General features: G+C 41.5%; 1 protein-coding gene across 3 annotated transcripts in view; it reads left to right on the top strand.

Annotated features, from left to right (window-relative positions):
* Positions 1 to 19531, top strand: part of AFF3 (ALF transcription elongation factor 3) — a 321802-nt gene that overhangs the window by 257414 nt on the left and 44857 nt on the right. For all 3 annotated transcript variants that reach the window (XR_010996658.1, XM_068182739.1, XM_068182738.1), the window contains exon 10: positions 15520 to 15685. Coding sequence is in view for 2 of the 3 variants with exons in the window: in XM_068182739.1 (XP_068038840.1) it covers positions 15520 to 15685 (166 nt within the window). In the remaining variant the exon portion in view is untranslated. The remainder of the gene's footprint in view (positions 1 to 15519; positions 15686 to 19531) is intronic.

Raw genomic sequence — 19531 nt, 5'->3', positions numbered from 1 at the left:
TAAAGTGGGATCCTTCCTTTAAAATAAAGTGTTCAGCCTCATCCTTCATTCCTAAGGATCTTCATTTCACATGGTTGCTGGCTGCCAGCACAACGTGGCAGAAGCTTTGGCCAGGATAATGACAGACTTTAAAACTGACATCTCCTGCTTGGTGGTCCCAAGATGTGGCAGTGTTTCTCACGGATACATCCTTTCTCCTGCTTACTTCACTGCACAGATGGAGCCTGGTTTCCTGGATGTGGTCAATGCAGCCTGGTGTCTGGCTGTGGATCGCTGCTGAATATACCCATGGCCTTGCAGGCAGGAACAACCGGCTGAGGTGTGGCACACCGGCCTCCTGCATGGTGTGTGTTCCAGCGAGTAATGACGACCTTTTCCTGCAGGGAAAGCACTTAGAACCTACACTCAGCAGGTGCCACCTCCTCAGGACAGGCTAATAACCTCATCATCACATAGTGTCTCCATGCCTTTCTAATAATAATCACTTTTTTACCCTAAATTAGGAAGCTAATATGAATCAGTTCACAGCTTGCCCTGATGACTTTTAATCTAAAGACCACAGCTGGCCTTTGTGCTTTTCATCAGATGAATTCCAATAGTCATTAAACAGAGTTTTCTCAGTTTTGCTTTAGGTCTGGCCCAACATACCTAGCAGACCTTACTCCTGTGCAACACTGGTAAAACCCTGCCATCCTGTAAAATCAGTGGTGGCAACATGAATAATTAGTTGCTGTATTTATACAGCATCAGACATACAGTTATTTTCCAGTTGTCTATACTGCTTTTGTTGTATCCAGTCTAACCCTGGAGAGTACAGAGAAGTCTGCAAAGTTTTAGTCCATGAGATCATCCTGGTAATTTCTTACTGCAGGCACTGTCTGTCTAACTTTAGTTCCCCATGTTAAATAATTGTGATATTGTTTCTTTAAAACCCTTGACAACAAAAATCAAAACAACCGTCAATAATCCATAGACATATGGAATTGTTTTGAGAAAGAAAGCAAATTGCTGAGACTCCTTAAAAATGGAAACCTACCAAGGAAACCCCAGCAGCCTCTTTGACAGTCTGCTCTAAAACTTTTCACTTGCTTTGATGTTGTTTGTAATTTATGCTCCTCAGAGGCCTTTAGATGAAGGAAATCATCTGTTTTAATAATGTGAAACCTTCTTCTGGCTACTCGAGATGGGAATTCCTGCCCTGTTTCCTGTGCCTCTCTGTCATGGCCAAAAGGGGAAGGAGGGCTTAAAAATTGCAAGGCTGTTAGTGATCAGAGCTGTGGGATCACCTTACCATTTCAAAATGTCTACCCAAATATTACTTACCTCTCACTGCTGAAGTAACATGTTAAGGAAACCTGTCTTTTTAAGCTCATTCTCCACTGTGGTGTTATTTCACTGTATTAGTAATTCATAACAATAGGTTATGTGGCAACAAGTATAGGACAAAAGCAATTATTGAAAAAGTCCCTTTAATTCAAAATTATTTTAATTACTAGGGATACCTGTCCTTTTTTTTTTTTTTCCTCATTTCTGTGCTAAGTCTCTTCATTATTCAAAAATCGCCACTGGGCTATCACCTCTGGTAATTGCCATTCTCTGAGCTGAGTGAACAAAGGAAAAATTAAACTGGAGTGTGTCAGGCAAGCAGAATAGGAAATATATGTTCCTGCAGGAAAGCTACTCTCCTCCTAATTACCCTGCAATTGCCAGGTTCAAAATGTAATTTATGAGCAGAATAGATAGAATGGCCACATTAGTTTATTATTTCATGATGATCTTTTCTGCTCCTGATTTCAGAAAGAAGGGATTTTGTAGCTGTCAGTGCATTGGCATTGTCAGCAGCTGCTCTGGGCAGTGATGCTAGACAACTGCACTGGAGAGATACTCCCAAAAAATGTAAAGTGGTCTCCTAAAAGCACAGTTTTATAGAGGAGAGGTGCTGTGAAGTACAGCTCAATAAATAAAGCTTAATCTGATGGGCTGCCTCAGACACTGCTGGTCACATTCAGAAACAGATCCAGAAATGTTTGAAGAAGGAAGTTTTCCAGCTTGCGGCTGCTGCTGTTGCGTGTTTCAGTAACTGTAAAATACACCAAATGCAGCAAATGAACCTCACAAACACGCCCTGAGTCCATTTTACTCTGACAAGTATGGAGTAGCCTGCAAGAGGATGGAGTAGGGGGTGAAGCTGCAGACATGGGATAGGCAGCTCACATGTTTCAGCCGTAGGTTTGGTGCCTGTGGCCAAGTCTGCATTTCAGTCAAGTGGGGGCAGTGACTTACTCGTCATCTGAGTGAGCTTTAAACACAAAACAGGGGGACACTCATGGCCAGATGGAGCTCAGGAACCGTTCAGTGCCCATGTAGTCATCACATTATCACATTAGTTAGCATCATAGTTTGTGGTACTTGAGCTAGTCCCACCAGGGTCACAGTGACTGAGGCTGGAAAGCACCTCTGGGGATCATCCAGTCCCACCCCCACTCAGAGCAGCATCAGCTAAAATAGTTGCTCAGGGCCAAAATTGGATCTTAAATATCTGCCATGATGGAGACTCCACAGCATCTCTGTGTAAACTGTCAAGAGTTTGACCATCTTCACAGAAAAAAAGAAAAAAAAGTTATATTTAGAAGGAACTCCCTGTGTTTTGATTTTTGTTCTTTGCTTCTTGTCCTGTCACTGGGCACCACTGAGAAGAGCCTAGCTCTGTCTTCTTTACTTCCTCCTGTCAGATATTTATCCCTCCCAGTTATCTCAGTTTCCTCATGTGAAGGAAGTGCTAATCCCTGAATCATCTTCATGGCACTTTGCTGGTCTCCATGTCTCTTCTGTACTGCAGAGCCCAGATCTGGATCCAGGGAGAGGCCAGGGGAAATCAAAAAAGTAAAAGAGGAAAGGCTAAGTTCAAAGGCAAAAGGGAAAACTGTCTTGCTGATTCTGGATGTGACATGCAAACCTCTGAGTCAACTGCCTAAGAGTTCATTGCCTCCCAGCTGTACACAAAGTCCATCAATATTTTTCTTTGTTGCAATCTAAATCCATAAGGAAGCTTGCCCCTTCCCTGAGAAAGCATTAGATTATATTGCTTGGGAGTATCAGTCCTAAATATTCTGTTTCAGTTTCCTGCAGAGAATGTTGAACGGAGTGCTCTTAGGAATGGGAGATGCCTGCTCTGATTCATTCTTCCAAGGTTTTGTTTTTACTTTGCCCCTGAGGAATTGGCCATTTTTAATGACTTTTATGATTAATAAAACTGTCTGAAGGCCTGCTGGGGTCTTCAAGCTAGTAGTTATCAACAAAGTCATCTAGCTTTCTCCCCTAGTGCCTAAGATAATGGCAAAGACCCAGTGCTTGATCTTTCTCCCCAAGCTGAAGCTTGCCTAGCTGCACTTAGGGTCATGTTGGGGTGGTAAAAAAAAATCCCCAAGAGATACTTTAATACTGCACTGTCTATGGAAAATCATACTCTCCTGGAAGTCTGTGTCTCACCTTAGCAAAGCTCTTGTGCAGACTCTCCAACTTTCCCCCAGCTGTTTCCCAGCTGCAGGCAGGTGATGTGATACCCTTTTAAAGAAGCACTGAATGTATCGCCTCACAGCTGGGCACTGAACTCCCAGCCGCAGCACATGTTGACTCCTACACCTTTCGCAGGCTCCATGCTGGGTCACACTGCTGAACACACATTCCTGCTCTGAAGAGGCTCACCACTTGACACAGCACATCCTGGACCGTGCAGGAGCTCAGGCAGGCAGAGGCATGTTTGAGGCACTGCAGTAAGACTGCTGCCAGAAAATGACTATTGGCCTGGGGCAGAGAGAGGGAAAAGACAGCAACAGCTTGTTGTGCCACTGGGAGGGGCAAGCAGCACCACCTAGCAATATTCCTCCCTGCCCCTGTGCCCTCTCCCCACTGTCATGTGTGCATTTCCTTTCTGCCCCACTGGGAAAGGCAGGGAGAGCAAAACATGCGTTAAAGAATAGGCAAGGGCATCTCCACATGCTTTAGTGATATTGTAAATTCACAGGAAACCTAAAAAGATGCATGGTGGTTAATGAACAGCAAAACATGTGAGATACGGATTGAAAGGTATATTGGAAGATATATGTTTAACTACATCAGGACACAGCATGGTATAAGACCAATTTTTTTTTTTTAATTAAAATGTCATACAGATCTAGTGTTTTTCGTAGTAGTTGGTAGCACATTTCACAGAAATAAAGGATTGATAACATCCTGCAGGAGGTTGCAGCAGGGGAACCACTGAGTCCAGACACATTGGTACCACATTGTAGATTAATAAAGCAAATAAAACTATATTTACTTTGAAATTTATTTCTGCCTCCCCTTATCATCTGTGTGTGCATGAGTAAACCTCAAGTTTACTTTCCATGGATAACATCTAACAAAAAGATGCAGTTCACATTCAAATTTTCCTTTGAATTGTAAAGGGCAATTTATATAACTCTTTGTAACATTTATATATTTGTACATATCATACTTCTTCATAGTTTTTCACAGATCACATTATACCTGAGGAAGGCACAGCAAAGGTTATTCATAGGCACTGCTCTTTGCTTCAAAATCCTTCATAAATTATCTGCACACTGTGTTTGCTGGGTTAGAGTGGGTCAGATCCTGACACCCCCACTAGACAGACCATCCCTGCTCTTCAGGAGCACTTCTGGGTACTCTTATACAAGCTGTAAAGTGTAATATTACTAAACCAGAATAAGGGGTCAAGAATCTGAGACTGGTCAGAATGGGAGAAGTTTTTTGCCAGCGGCTCAGACCCCTGAAAACCTAAGGCTGCATCACAAGCAAATACTCAACAGCTACAAGTTCATTTTAAACATTCTTTATTCCATCTAACATGTCAGTAATAGGTAAACAGTGTATCCTGGGCAACTCTTTCTAAAAACATATCAAAGTATTTTTGGATGACGATGAAAACAGGCTGTGCCTACAACAGAAAGGAGAACAGAAGAACCTTTTACAAGTCTTCAAATAATCTCAAACTAATTAGCTTTTAACATCCTCTTTGCTACAATTCTGGGCTTTATTAGCTGTTCTGCTTGACATTCCTGAGCCTGCCTAATGTCTGCTGTAGAACAACTATGCATTTTTTTCAGGCATTTGTCATTTCTTGAAACATATAAAAGAGAGCACTTGGATTCAAATAACAGGCCATCTAAATGCTGTTCTGCATAGGGCGTGATATATGCTGACAAGGACTAGAAGTCAAATGTTCTTTTTATGGTTCTTTATGGTGAGCAAACCTACTTAAAACAAGCTTCTTCTCAAGGCAGCATATTGATTAGAGCTGACGGGCCAAAAAGACCTTTGGGAGACAACAGAATATGGCTTGAGTCAAAGAGTAACACTAAAGCTGGCAGCAGCAACATTAAGAGTCAGTGAAATCTGAGAGAGTTTGTCTCATGCTGAAATTTATTGCACCCATTTGGATAGCCATTATGGTAGTTAGTAATTTTATCTGCACAAGTTCATCTGTATTTGGACTCTCAGAGCTTAGTGAGAGGTCTTCCAAGGCAGAACCCTACCCAGGGCTCTGCTGACTGAGGCAAACGATTTCTGTGCTGAGGTGAGGTGTGACTGTCTGAAGACTACGAAAGGCTGTTTGTTTTGATGGCCAGCCACACCATTGACAGTAATTCTGAAATAAGGTGATGACAGGCCAGTGCAGATGAGGGTTTTCTAGTCTGCACTACTGTGGTTTTCATCTGAGGCTTGATGAAGCTGTCACTCACAAGCAAAAATGGCTGTTCTCTTGGATAGAAGCACATTTACACTTCACATTTTAGGAAACAAATGAGCAAAAAGAGCAACACCCAGTCTAATATCCAGAGAAACTGTATCAAAATCTCCTGATGAGACGTGTTGAAAATGGTGGATTAAAGCCACTCTACAGAATATATTGTATTGCTCCTCTGCCTAGTTTCTGCAATTACCATTGCAGTGAAAGTGCCATCACCATTTCCAGTGAAGATGTTTCTTATCTTCACTGATGACTGGTTCCAGTGCTTTCTAACATGTCTCTTGGTGAGTTGAAGCCAACGCGACTGCTGGAATCACCTTTAAAATGTTAGTGGAGGATCTGTTCCTGAGACAGATAGAATTGTTCCTGATACTGATATAATTGAATCTGACAGGGCTTTTGATAGTGGTCTAATGAAATAATGGAGTACTCAGCTGGGAGTGGATATAGGTTTTCTTACTGGATACCAACCCCACTTTAGGACAAGTGGAAAGAGGTGACTGAACCCTGAAAAGATTATGAAGAGGAATCTGAACCAAACCTCCCTGGCTTCCCATACAGGTTACAATACACAAGGCGCTGGGCATACCAAGCACACAGTTTAAGTAATCCTTAGGATCTTAGATTCTTTCGAAGTCCATCACGAGAAGTAGGAATCTCCAGAGGGCACAAACTGGCCTTGACCAGACAACAGAGGGATCTCAAATAGAAAGTTCTTTTCTATTTGAGAAACATGGCCAGAATAGTAAAAAAAAAAAAAAAGAAAAATTAAAAGTTCTGGGGTGCATAGAAAGCAAAACACACAAAAGCCTTGCCCTTGGTCTCGGGGAAATCAGCAGCAGTGTTCTGTGACTGAATTTTCTCAACAACTTTATCCAGTTCCAATTTATTTCTGCCCCGCCCTCCCTCTCCCTCCAAAAACATCTCTATAGAGATTGCTTCCTGATCTCACAGGGGAGGCAGAAGGGTGCTGTTCATGGACTATTCTCAAAGCTGTTCATCATTCTCCAGGCCATTGGTCCAAGGCCATGTTCCAAGGACAATATAGGACATATAGACTATGCCAGTCATTTCTTCAAGTCACTGTACTTTGAGACATTAAGAGAGTAATTAATCTACCAAGGTAAAATGAACCTATTAGTCCTCTTCTACTAAAGAGTTAACTTGCCTGGACCAGGGGTTCTCTCCACTCATACTCAGCTGATGCAAGGTCAATGACAAACACACCAAGGAAGTCAGAGTTGCTTTATTTTTCTTGTGAGCAGGTCAAATAAAACACTGCTGATGCTCCATTTATCTGGAGCAACAAGCATACACTTGGCAGCAGTGGAAAGCAGACACTGGAATCTGGCACCAGGCTCCCAGCACAGCTGTCAGCTTGCTGACTAATCACTTCACCCCCACATTAATGCTGCTCCAGGTCTACTAGACCCTTTCATCTCAGATACCCCAGCACATGCTCCTCTTGATAGATCAATTTATACAGAGGTGTCACCATTAATTGTTACATAGCATTTTATTTTAGGAGTTTTTTTTTTTACTGAAGGTGGTTTTTTTCTAGTGGCTTTCTCTTCTCTACCATATTCCTTCACAATGGCAGCTGTGATTTCACTGCCTTCAGCATCAACTAGACCTTAAGTAGATGTCCCTCGCCAGAATGGATTTTCTTCAGGGTTTTTGTATATTTGTGTACCTGAGCTTGGCAGCATGTTCTTTAAACAGCCTTTCCTGTCTGTAGGAGCGATGGTGGGTGGGATGGTCGGGACAGACGGAGACGAGAGATCTCTGAAGCCAGGTCTTGGAAGGTGCGGTTTATTGCAAAGGGCGTGGGTGCAGGGGCCCTGTTTGGAGCTGCCAGCCACAGCTCAGGCCCAAAAGAGAGACCCGAAAGAGCGAGAGGGTGGAAGTTCCTGTTACAATACAATAAATCATCTTCTGTGCTGAATATTCTAATTTTCACTAACCAATCTAGTACAAGATACAAATCTAAGATACAGCCTGTAAGAATCATTACATTACCATACTGTGTTACATTTTAAACCCTAAAAACTTCTCTTTGGACCCCTTCTGCCAAGCTGCTAGGGTCTGCTCTGACCCTTGGACCTGTCTGCAAGCAGAGGGTATTGTTTAATCAAAAGGGGATCACCTTCAGCTGGCCATACTGTTGTTTTCCAGTTGTTCAGTAACTAAGGCTTGGTATCTCAAATCTTGCTTTCATTTCAATCTTGCTTATAGTTTCCATATTCTCAAAATCTTTTGCCAGGCAATCATATTTATAAGGCTTTCCTGTTTCATCTTCCCCAACACTGTCAATTTTTCTTTAGTGACTGTTCTAACAAGCTGCAATTGCACAGTGCACACCTGACTCTCTTCAGATAGATCTGGTTTGCCTTCAGTTTGCATTATCAGATGATACTTGTAGTCTTGTCAGCACAAACTATTTAAGAAACTCCCTGGGAAAGTGTTAAAATATAGGTAGGGTCTATGAATTCTCTTCTTGGCAGCTGTGCTTTATTAGCTAAGCTGTGCAAAGGTGGTGCAGCTAAGGTAATGCAGTGCTTTCACAGAAGCATTATATATTGTGACAAGCCAAACAACCTCCAGGACTCTCACTCATCATGACTCCCATTTCATACCTCATCCATTACAGGAATGAGGTATGAAAACAATTCTCTGTTTCCTAAAGATATTAACAGACTCCTGGGAAATCGTTTACCTGGCGAAAGGAAAGTGTTGAGACTCATTTTTTTGCATTCAGGCTGAAACAGCAGGCCATGGCAGGGCTCACTGTCTTTTCCTGTTAGTGAACGATAGGTTTTTGCAATAGGTAACTGGAAAGAATTCAGACATTTAATTTGTTTAATGCTTATAGTTAGCAAAGGCACAAAACCATAACTTTGTGTCACTTTCATACTGATTTCAAAAAAAGGATATCCAAGTGCTTTTTAAAGAATAACGAAGGACATCTCCTAACACACTGATGGTAGGAAGTTCAGTCACACCCATGTATAGGATGGTGGCTGGAGCCAGTGAAGGGTTGTTTGATTTGGCCATTCAGACACAATGGGACAGACCTAAAATTAGAGCAGAGCCTTTTTACCATAGAAGCTTAGAGGCATGGAAAAGTTTGGATTGGAACAGACCCTAAAGATCAGGGGAGTTGGAACTAGATGATCTTTAAGGTGCCTTCTAACCCAAGCCTTTCTATGACTTTGTGATTTTACTAATCTTTTAATGTTAAGTACACAACCAGTCTTTGCACTGGTATTTTAAGCCATGGTGGTATCTGGCTGTTTGTTGCCTGTGCATGTTCTAGAGTTTATGGTATCATTTCCCCTTTCTCAGCATGATTTTGTCCTGAAACAAATGGATGAGGTCCACCTCCATTCCGTAGGCTGTCCTTATGGTGCTATTTCTTGGCATTCTACAGTTGCCTCAGAAGATATCTCCATATGTTCTGTTACAATATTGGGATGGCCTGATCTTCAAATCCTTATAATTCCCATGCTTCAGAGGTCTTTGCTGGAAGAGAATTTGAAAAATGCACAGGGACAGCAGCAAGAAGTGGGCATTTTCATGGCTTCTGTGATCCATTCACAATTATTGAGACAGGAATTCCCTACTGTGTATATGAGAGATGTGCAATATCTTCAGTGCCAGGCAGCAGAGATATTTATACAGATCTTGGCACAATGTTCTCAGTCTGTGCTTTGAGGAAGCACCATGTGGAATTTGCTTCTTGCAGTAAAGGGATAAAGAGTTTTCCATAAAAGACCTTCGATGTGTAGTAGGTTGGCTCTGAGGGAAGAAGGAAGTGGTGTTTCAGATACTTTAATCTGGAATCAAAATAGAGACTCTGCCAACAGGGCTCCTTTAAACCATGGAATATGTTTTCATCACTGAATTTGAAATGCTGTTTCAGAGTCTTGGTCAGATTTACTGTTGGATTTCAATCACTGTAGCCTAATTGAAGTCAATGGAGCTATGACAGTTTATACCAGCTACGGGACTGGTGTCTGTTTCAAAGTATTGTTTTCCCACAATTGGCCTTGATTTCTAGATAGTGATAGACTTTTTTTCTGGGTATCCCAAGTACTCTAAGTATTCATACATCCTTTCATAGGATTTTCTCGAATGTTTGTGATATATGAATTTGGATCACCTTTTCCAAACTTACCTCTCAATGTTGACAATGTGATCCCTAACAATGTGACCTGTTTATTCAAATAAGCTCTTCTCACTAGTTATTGCATTTCTCTTTCCTCTGGGAAGTCACAGCCATTTAGCAGTTGCACAGCAGAATGAGATTTAGAAGAAAAATAGTTTAGATGATCACAGCTGTGCAGATGACACTGGATAAACAGCGCCCTACCTCCAGACACACGCACCAAAAAAACCCAATACAGCAGATAATGTCTGACAGTGTTAGTGACCTTTTTGGTAAGAAAGCTTTGGATGCAATTCTTGCAAAGTGAAATTACACAGACCAACTGGACTCTAAAATATGATGCATTTTCCCTCTGCTCAGCACTGGTGAGGCCACACCTCAAGTACTGTATTTAGTTTTGAGCACCTCACTACAAGAAGGACCTTGAGGTGCTGGAGCATGTCCAGCGAAGGGCAACAATGCTAGTGAAAGTTGTGGCACATAAGTCCCATGAGGAGCAGCTGAGGAAACTGGGCTTGTTTACACTGAAGGAAAGAAGGCTCAGGGTAGACCTTATTGCTCTCTACAACTACTTTAAAGGAGGTTGTGGTGAGGTGGGTGTCAGCCTTGTCTTCCATGCAACCAAGGAAGGACAAGAGGAAATGGCCTCAAGTTGGGGAAAGAGATGTTCAGGTTGGATATTAGGAAAAATTCTTCACTGAAAGAGTGGTAAAGGGAAGTGGTAGAGTCACCATACCTAAAGTGTTCAAAAAATGAGTAGACAAGGCATTTTGTAATATGGTTTAGTGGGCCTGGTGGTATTTGGTCAAGGGTTGGACTTGATGATCTTGAAGGTCTTTTCCAACCTTAATGATTCTATGATTCTATGAGCATTTGTGTAGCCTTTGTTGTGGCTGGAATAGTATTTGAGAGGGTCACTGCTACATTCCTTTAGCTGAGTCATTTCTCCAAGGCCTGATTCTCCCTTGCATTGCTCTTCTTGATAATCATTCATGTCTGTGTAAAGTAGGTATAAAGAGCCTTCATATTGTAATGCAGTGGAGAACTGGGATCATAAATTCTTCAGCATCAGAGGGATTTTTCTCTTTATATTGTCACAGAATACTTGCAGTTTGGTAAAGGACTGCATCAGTTTTTCTTGTATTTTTATCCATGCTGTATGTCTCTGAGCCTGAATTCCTGCAATGCAGCATAAGCCTAGCCTGGGAAATTCTTGTGGCCAGTGCTGAATGCCATTATTTATTATCATGGGAAGTAGTGCAGCTGTAAGCAGCAGCTTAATATGAAGCATAGAGCGGGACTCAGATCCAGTGTGATTAACCTGAAGAGGTCTCCTGAGGGCCACCAAAGTAATCTCATTTGGGAATCTGTCTCCACTGACTGAATAACCAGCTCTAGCACCTTCCTGCATAACTGTTCAAGGCCACCTTGGTGCCATTCAAAGGCTGGCCGTGGCCATGCAGCCTGATGGGGCTAACAACTGGTCCCACACAAATAAGCTCTAGGCCTTGTCCAGGGATTGGGATGGCTCTACCTCTCAGCTTGGATCACAAGTTAGTTTGAGTAGGGAAGAATTATTAATCTCCCCAAAACACTGGATTTCTGAACCTGCATATATGAGAAAAACTGAGGCTACAATGAATCCAGCAGTTCTTTTAAAAAGGGTGAGATGTCCACTAGACAGTGCAGGAAAACAGGTTGTTGGAGACCTGCATGGAAATTAGATGCCCAGGTCCCCTGTAGGCAGGGTAATGGGAGATATCTGATCAGAAACTTCAGACAGCGTTAAAAGCTTGGGTTTTAAATGGCCTTATTGATGAACTTTTGGCAAATTTACAAGGTATTTACTCTCTCTCTGAAGTCAAAGAGTGCAAGTTCTGATTAAGAGCTTTAAAGAAAAATTTAGTTTAATTTCTTAAAATAAAAATAGAAAATCTATGATGTGATAATTAACTCTGGGGCATAAACCAGTAGCAAAATATACTCAAATGTTATGTGCCACAGTCATTAAAATATAGATCAGTCTAACTGCATGATCTTGCTTACATCCTTCAGAAAGAGCAGTCCAAAATAAAAGTAACCAATTTTTTAATAAGTTTTTTTTTTTTAATAAGAATGCATGAAGACAGATGTAACTGTTATTACCCTGGTCACTGTAAGATAATGAGGATCCTTATAAGAATATGCTAAGTTTCAAATTTGAAAAAGTAGAAGGGGGAGAGAAGACTTCACTAGTATCAACATAAATGGGAAAATATTGTAATGTTTCATTTTTGTAGTATATTGGCTGCCATTAGAACAGCAAAGACATATTTCCAGATGTTTGTGAAAGTCCAACAGTTATATTTTATATCTAGGGCTGTAGTAACAATTTCTATTCAGCAGCCTAGAAAAACATTTCCTGTCACAACAGGAAAGAAATATTACAGTGGGTTTTTCCCCCCTCATCCCCTATATAGCAATTTCTGAATATTTCAGTCAATGACAAATAGAAATGATGGTTTAAAAATTAAAACCACAGTCACTAAGGGCAGGATATAAATGTGCAGATGTTTTGTGATGCTCAAGAAGAACTTTTCAGTCACAATGCTGTTGTGGAGAGGACTGGAAATCCATCAGAGTCAGACACTGTCAAGGGCATTCCCTAAGCTACGCTGTCTGAAAAGGCAGTTAACTTTTCATATTCTTTCCACATTTTCTTAAGGAAAATAAATCAGAACCACAAAACCTACTCATAATGGCTGGTATATAGTTCTCACTATTTTATTCACAAGGGATTAACCACAATCTGATAATATAAGTGAGCAACTTAAATCTAGAGTTCACTGGGCAACCTATACAAGTCAGGAAAGCTGCATTGTCCTGAAACTGTTTATAAAATATCCATTTTCCTTCTCCAAGAAGGAAAAAAATTTACAAGCTTACTAGCTGTTTCTGTCACCTTTGTGCCTTAATGAAGTTGTACAAATGGCTACCTGAAAATCTTGTTTTCACCACACCTATATGGATAGAGGAAAACCCAAGTTTTTAAAGGCACTCCTTGTAACTGGTACATTTAATGCCTGTGCATGAAGACAGACCTCTTGCCACCCAGGAGCTGGCAGACACTTCTGTGACCACACTGGTAGCACCAAGCCATCCTGACAGAGCACCAGCTTTTACTGCCACCTCTCTCTCTACTGTCCATTAGTACTTACAAGGCTGGAAATAAAGATCAAAAATATAAATGGATGTCAGCTCCTCCCTCTCCTGTTTATTTTACTTGCTTTTAATTAGTAAGGCGAGATCACAGCTGAGATTTTTTTTTTTCCCGCTGCCTGGCCCCACAGTGGTTTGAAGGGTGCAGAAATCTCTCCACCAGCGTCAGGATTCCCCAGTCCACCACAAACTCTCTGGAGCAAGAAAGCCATGGGCAGCTGTGCCACTTCCCAGCAAAAGGCAGCAGGGATGCTGCAAGGCAAAGTGGTGGGAGTACTGGCTTGTGCAAGACAAGTGGTCCGGAGGGGAAAGGCTGGCATACGTTAGGGGAGGCAGGGAGAGGGCCAGAAAGTGTGCAGCCATGGGGAATTGTGAAGTTGAAACCACCTCTCTGATGGCCTGGCCCCTTTTCAAAGCCTCAGGAATTGCCTGTCATATGTGGCTTGTGCAAGGTGTCAGGCATCAGTTTTCCATAATGAAAAACACCGTTGTCACGTAAAGAAAATTCATTAGGTGAAACATAGCAGAACTGTAATTAATTGTTAGGTATTATTTCTCACAAAATGCATCTCCAAGATCACATTGCATTAGCCACAATATTGGACTGATGGAGCATAAACAAGGGTAATGATAAACACTGGTGAATGGAATTGGGAAGAGGTGGTTATCTGGGTACCACTGTGTTTCACATGGGGTTTATTTAACAGTCTCATTAATGATCTGGAAAAGGAAGTGAATAACCATTTAATTAAGTTTGCATTTGATACTAAATTAGAAGTTGCTGCAGACACCTCTGAGGGCAGCGAAATAAATCAAAAGGAGCTAGAAGCTTGCAAGGTAAAAAAGGAAAATGAGAGCTGGTATGAAGAAAAAAAGTGAGCTAATCTCTCTGTAGCAAATAATCATGTAGCTATCAGTAGAGGAATTCTGAAGAAAGCAGTGTTGAAAGAGAGGCAGGGATGTTAATGGACTATACATTCCCTCACAGCTCGGATATATGTTTTCAGAAGCAGCGCATCAAGGAGCAGGAAGGTAATAGCCCTTCACTGCAGGGCTGTAGTGAGAAGCCATCTATAATGCTGCACTCTGTTTTGGGCACCCTGTTATCAGAGAGATATAGACAAATTGGAATGAGTTCAGAAAAGAGCCATAAAAATGATCCCATATCCCTGGAGATAATGACTTATGAAGAAAGATCAGAAGAAGTAAATGTGTAAGGCCTTGTGTGAAAGATGACTGAAGAAAGACAGCAAAACAATCTGCAAAAATGTGAGAGCAAAAAGGGAGGAGGATAATTTATCATAGTAACGATTAGTAATACGATGAAATAATAAGTTACAACTATAAATTCTAAAAGGGCAACTTCTGGTTGAATGTAGGACGAAATTTCTGACAGTGGAATTTGGGTTAGTTTGCAGAGAAGTTTCCCAGGGGTAAAAGTAAAAGCTGCATTCAAGTCATTTAAAATCAAATTGGACAACTCACTAGAAAATGCACCCTGCTATGGGGAACAATATTGCATTGTCTAGGGAATAAGCTAGATGACTTAATATGATATTTCACACTCAAGTCTTTATGACTGTGATATTTTTAATATGTATGGTCAACTGTTTCAGGAAAATACACATTTCTTCTGCTGTCAGGCCTGATAATACAAATACTTGCATGCAAACATAACTTTAAAGAAGGCAAGTAGCTCTGCTGACAGCACTGCACTGCTGACATGCAAAAACACAAGCCTGAGCTCTTCAAGTTTTTGCAGGCTGAGTCTTAGATCTTGAATTGTCAATATCAGGATTGTATATACAGGTAACCACATCATTTATGGGTAGGTAAAGTGTGCAAAATGGAAGATGGGGGTTGTATGCTCCAGTGAAGATGTGTCATTATTGTTATTTTTATGGTTATTGCTATTACTACTTATGACTAGTAGTGTGGAGTTCAACCGTTTCTTAATTGTTCACCTTTCTGGTCTCCTGCTTTCACCTCTGGGCTGAGTGTTTATTAGACAGCACAAAACTGCTTTCTATACTGCTTTCTAACACTTAGTATTTTTAATATATCCTAAAATATCTGTGGAATGGGAAAAGAGACAAGGTGAAGTGAAAACTTGACTCTCCCTCAGATGAAAAAGATGGCAAAGGCTATGGATTTAAATGGATATGAGAGTAACCCCATATTTTCCCTCCAGTTATAGCAATGTAATGTTGAAGTCACTTCACTATTTATTAGCAGCAGAGACAAGCTCACAGGCATTCAAAGAGTATGCTCCCTAAAAGAGCACGGTTCTTATGTGTGGGGGTTTTATGTTTATGCTCCTGTTTTCTTCTCTTCCCTCCCCTGTCCCCGCACCCCGACGGGCTGTGTGTTGGGCTGGCAGCCTGGTGGTGCCGCAGTCCAATGCCCGAGCCCCGGGACTCTCCAGCAAGGGGTCGAGCAGCAGCAGCTCCAGTGAATCCGAGACCAGCTCAGAGTCGGACTCAGAGAGCGAAAGCAGCTCCAGCGAGAGTGACGGCAGCAAGCCCTCGCATTACTCCAGCCCAGAGGTAAGGGCTTCTCTGTGATTTAGGGTGGCACTCCATCACTACACGCACTCACACCTTTTCCCAGCCAAACCAACACCAGGAGGCTGTGAGGAGATGCATGAAAAAAAAAAGGGAGAGAAAGGCCCAAGGATCCTCCTCCTGGCATGCTGTGAAATGTAAGTGGCAGTGGATCTTGGGGCAGATTAAAGCATTTGAAACAAAAACAAAGAAAGAAATAACCCTGTTACATTTTCCTCTAATTGGAGATGAGAGGAGCACCTTGCAAGGCTCACAGCTTGCTTCAAGTTTTATGTAATTCTGCCTCCATAGCAATGCTTGCTTAGTGTGTAAGTCTTGATGTGGGCTCCCGGCACTGCAAGGGAACTAAAGGCTTCTCTACACAGGAAATCTATTATGAAATCAGTTTGAGGGTGGATTTTTAAAAGAAACCAGTTGTTCACTCATGCACTTCCTTTGCCTCACACTCTAAGTGAATTATTCTCTGCTGCTGCTGCCTTTATGTGATTTCTTTCAATTCACCTCCAAAATGGACTAAACTGAATTTTAGTTTGCACTCATGGTGCAAAACACTGAGGCCAAACTAGTCATCTGGAAAGCTAGCACTGAAAATTTCCACATGCAGACAAGCCCTAGCCAAACTACAATTAAGCTGCCAGTGCTGTGACACCTTCTGCTTTCACCTCTGCAGAAAGCTCAACAGACACAACAAAGCTGCTTTCTCTGCTCTGCTTTTTTACCAGGATTGACATTTTTACATGTTTTGGTCAATACACACGTTTCAAATTAAACTATGAACTCCACAGCCACATCACACACATTAATGTATGTAAAAATATTCAAAAATCTAGCGGCAAGATTGTAAATACACATGAAATACAGTCTGTGTATTTTTCTACTCCACATAAACCATCCAATCACTAGAATCCTCCCCCCAAAACTATGTCTCACCCTGAAAAAAAATTATGCTGCAAAACCAGCAAACCTTTCCTCATATTTTTCTTGTTTATTTGGAGACATATTTCCAATTGAGCAAAATGCAGTACTCACAGAAACATCCTTAATATATTTTTCTCAGGTTCTGTCACTTTTGTTCCTTAACACTTATCTTCTGTCTTTCCTTCTCAGTACTTTCAGACCCATTTCCAGTTAGTTCTCCTCTCACTTTGTCCACTTTCTACATCTCTCTCTTCTTTCCAGTCTCTCTTGTTGCTCTCCCTGCAGTACCCCATGTCTTATTTCCATTCTGAGCTTTCTCATCTGACCTGTCAAGACCTTGTTACCTGTCTACTTAATTCCCTGCTGGAATTAGTGCAAAGATCTCATTCTTGGTCTCTCCTCTCCCTGTGGGATCTCAAAAGGTGGAAGAAAAGGGGCAAAGAGAAGAAAGAAAGAGGAAGGAAATATGAGATGAAAGGAGGAGAAGCACGGGAAGGGAGGAGTGGTTACTATCTAGGCAGATATCCATGCTGCTTGGGCCCAAGAGCAGAAATTCCTCAGAGAATGCACGAAGCTAATTAACTGAGGCAGACCTTGGATTTCATAAAGTCCAGGAGAGAACTAAGTCATGGAAACATGGAGGATGTGCCTCGTCTTATGCATTTTATATATCCTCTCGAGATCTGAGGAACTACTTTTGTACAGAGCCTGACCTGTCAGTGATCATTGTCACGAAACCGCTGCCCCACTCCAACAGGTCGCTTGTCTCTTTGCATTATATTTGTGTGGTTTGCCTTCGAGGACATGCTGTATGAAACAGGCCTACACAAAAATGTGGCTCACAAATGTGATGGCTGCAGTGATTTTCATAGGCAATTTTCATCCCTTGATGGGATATAGGAGACAGCACACACAGATAGGGTATGGATGTGCCAGGGAAGTAGAATACCTGTGTTTTCCTCAAGGGTAAATGCTTTCCCAGGGCTATCATATGACTGATGGAACCAGTTCAAACATGCTCAAGTGATGTCTCTGACTGGAAGTCCTTTTAGCTTTACATAAATGCTTTACCTTACATTTATGCACCCAGCAAAGCCATCTTTCTAAAATATATGCCAGTTTCTTACCCAGTAAATGGAAAGAGACAGGTCCTTGGAAGCTCCCTAAAGGAAGGCCATGTCCACTTCGTTTAAGTAGTGGACTCAATTCTACATTTAGCCTTAAAATTAATGTAATCTATTGGATAAGACAAAAAAAGTAAATACATCTTGGTTTTTGATTTAGCATTAACTGGTGCTTTCAGGTTTAATGAACTTGAGTAGTCCAGCACAACGCTGGGCAGACATTCCATATTTAAAGGTTGGGAGGAACTTAATGTAGAAGTCTGCAAACCATTATGATGCCTTCATTCTTTTTTTCACCCCCATAATCTGAAACATTATATGCATATACTCAAAGATTTTTATTTCTGGGACAGTGTATCTTCTGCATTTGAGGTTATATAACAATTCAAGTGCTGTTTCATGTCTTCTGTAATTTTTTCCTCATCTCATTTTGAGATTTTCAAGTTGCCCTCAGGTGCCTAAATGCAGCTGCCCAGAGTGAAAAAGCAGCTCATTGTAGAGCATACATATGAAGTAGATTAGATGAATTGCACCCTAAAAGTGTCTGTTTCTTTCCATTGACTATTTAGAGCCAGTAGTGACTAGCTCAGCTGTCTTCACTTTATGTCTGCAGTAAACTAAGAATAATGGCTGAGCTAGAACAGGAGACAACATTCAGACTGGTTTCAGTGATGTGGACAAATTAAGGTGCCTCAGACATTAATGGGAGTAGTTAAAGTTTTGTGGACTGCCAAACCTAAAATTATGAACAAGGAACTGAGACTTCTATCTCCTGATTCTTTGCTGAAGTCATGAATTCTTTGAATTACCTTAATTAATGTCATAAATGAGGAATCTGGAAAACAATGACGTCTTACCCTTTTTCAGACGGTTGAAAAAAATTTGTGTGTCAAGTATATAGAAAAAGCTACATTTCTAAAGCTAAAAAATTGGTTTGTTTGTTCTTTGTTCCATGGAATCCTGCTGGCCTTTACTAAAGCTGTCTTTGGTTAGACAACCATGAATTCCTACTATGAGGGAGGACAAGAGTGGGGAATGGGCAGGAAGGAAGCAGAGGAGCTATCCCATGGGACAAAGGATCATGGGCCTCAACAACAGTAACCAGTCCAGAAGAGAAAGATGCCCCTTTCTGAGCCCCACCAGCCCCACATACCAGATGCAATGGCCTTTACAGGTTTTGCTGTTGTGACTAGCTCACAACCATTAGTTTCTTCCTCCTTTTTAAGGAGTCACATATAGAAAAGAAAATGGAATTTTACCACTAGACCATCTGTAGACGCTATAGTTACCTTTGCAAATAGGACTCATGAGTTTTGGCTGTCTGCAGACTATTACTGACAAAGACTGCAAACTACACTCTTCCTTCCCTCCAGAAAACTAGTTGTGCCAAGAACCACCCCTTACAGTATATGTGTGCTGTGCCTAACACATGGGAATGCCCAGTTCTAATTTGTTAAAGCACTAGCAGCAGTGTTAATAGTAGCAATGAAGTAATAGTAATAGTAATCATCATCATCTTCATTGCCGTCTGCGCCTTAAACGTAACAAGAAAGCACTGCATTTGCATGGGGCTTGCCCTGAGTGAAGTATTTGATAACAAGGCAGCACAAGCAAGTTACCACATGGGTAAATTAGTACATGGATTTACAGCAGGCAGAGTAGCTTGCAGGGATGGTGGGTAAATCCATGCACATGCTATGGGCTCTCTTATCTCTCAGTGAGTGGTGTTGTACTCCTAGTTTACCACATGTTAGCCACACCTTAGGTTCCTCTTTGTAGTAACAAA

This window comes from Anomalospiza imberbis, chromosome 2 (genome assembly GCF_031753505.1).
Source record: "Anomalospiza imberbis isolate Cuckoo-Finch-1a 21T00152 chromosome 2, ASM3175350v1, whole genome shotgun sequence".
NCBI classification, from domain to species: Eukaryota; Metazoa; Chordata; class Aves; order Passeriformes; family Viduidae; genus Anomalospiza; species Anomalospiza imberbis.
Note: the sequence above shows the minus strand (reverse complement) of the source record. Positions and strands in the feature narration are given on the sequence as shown.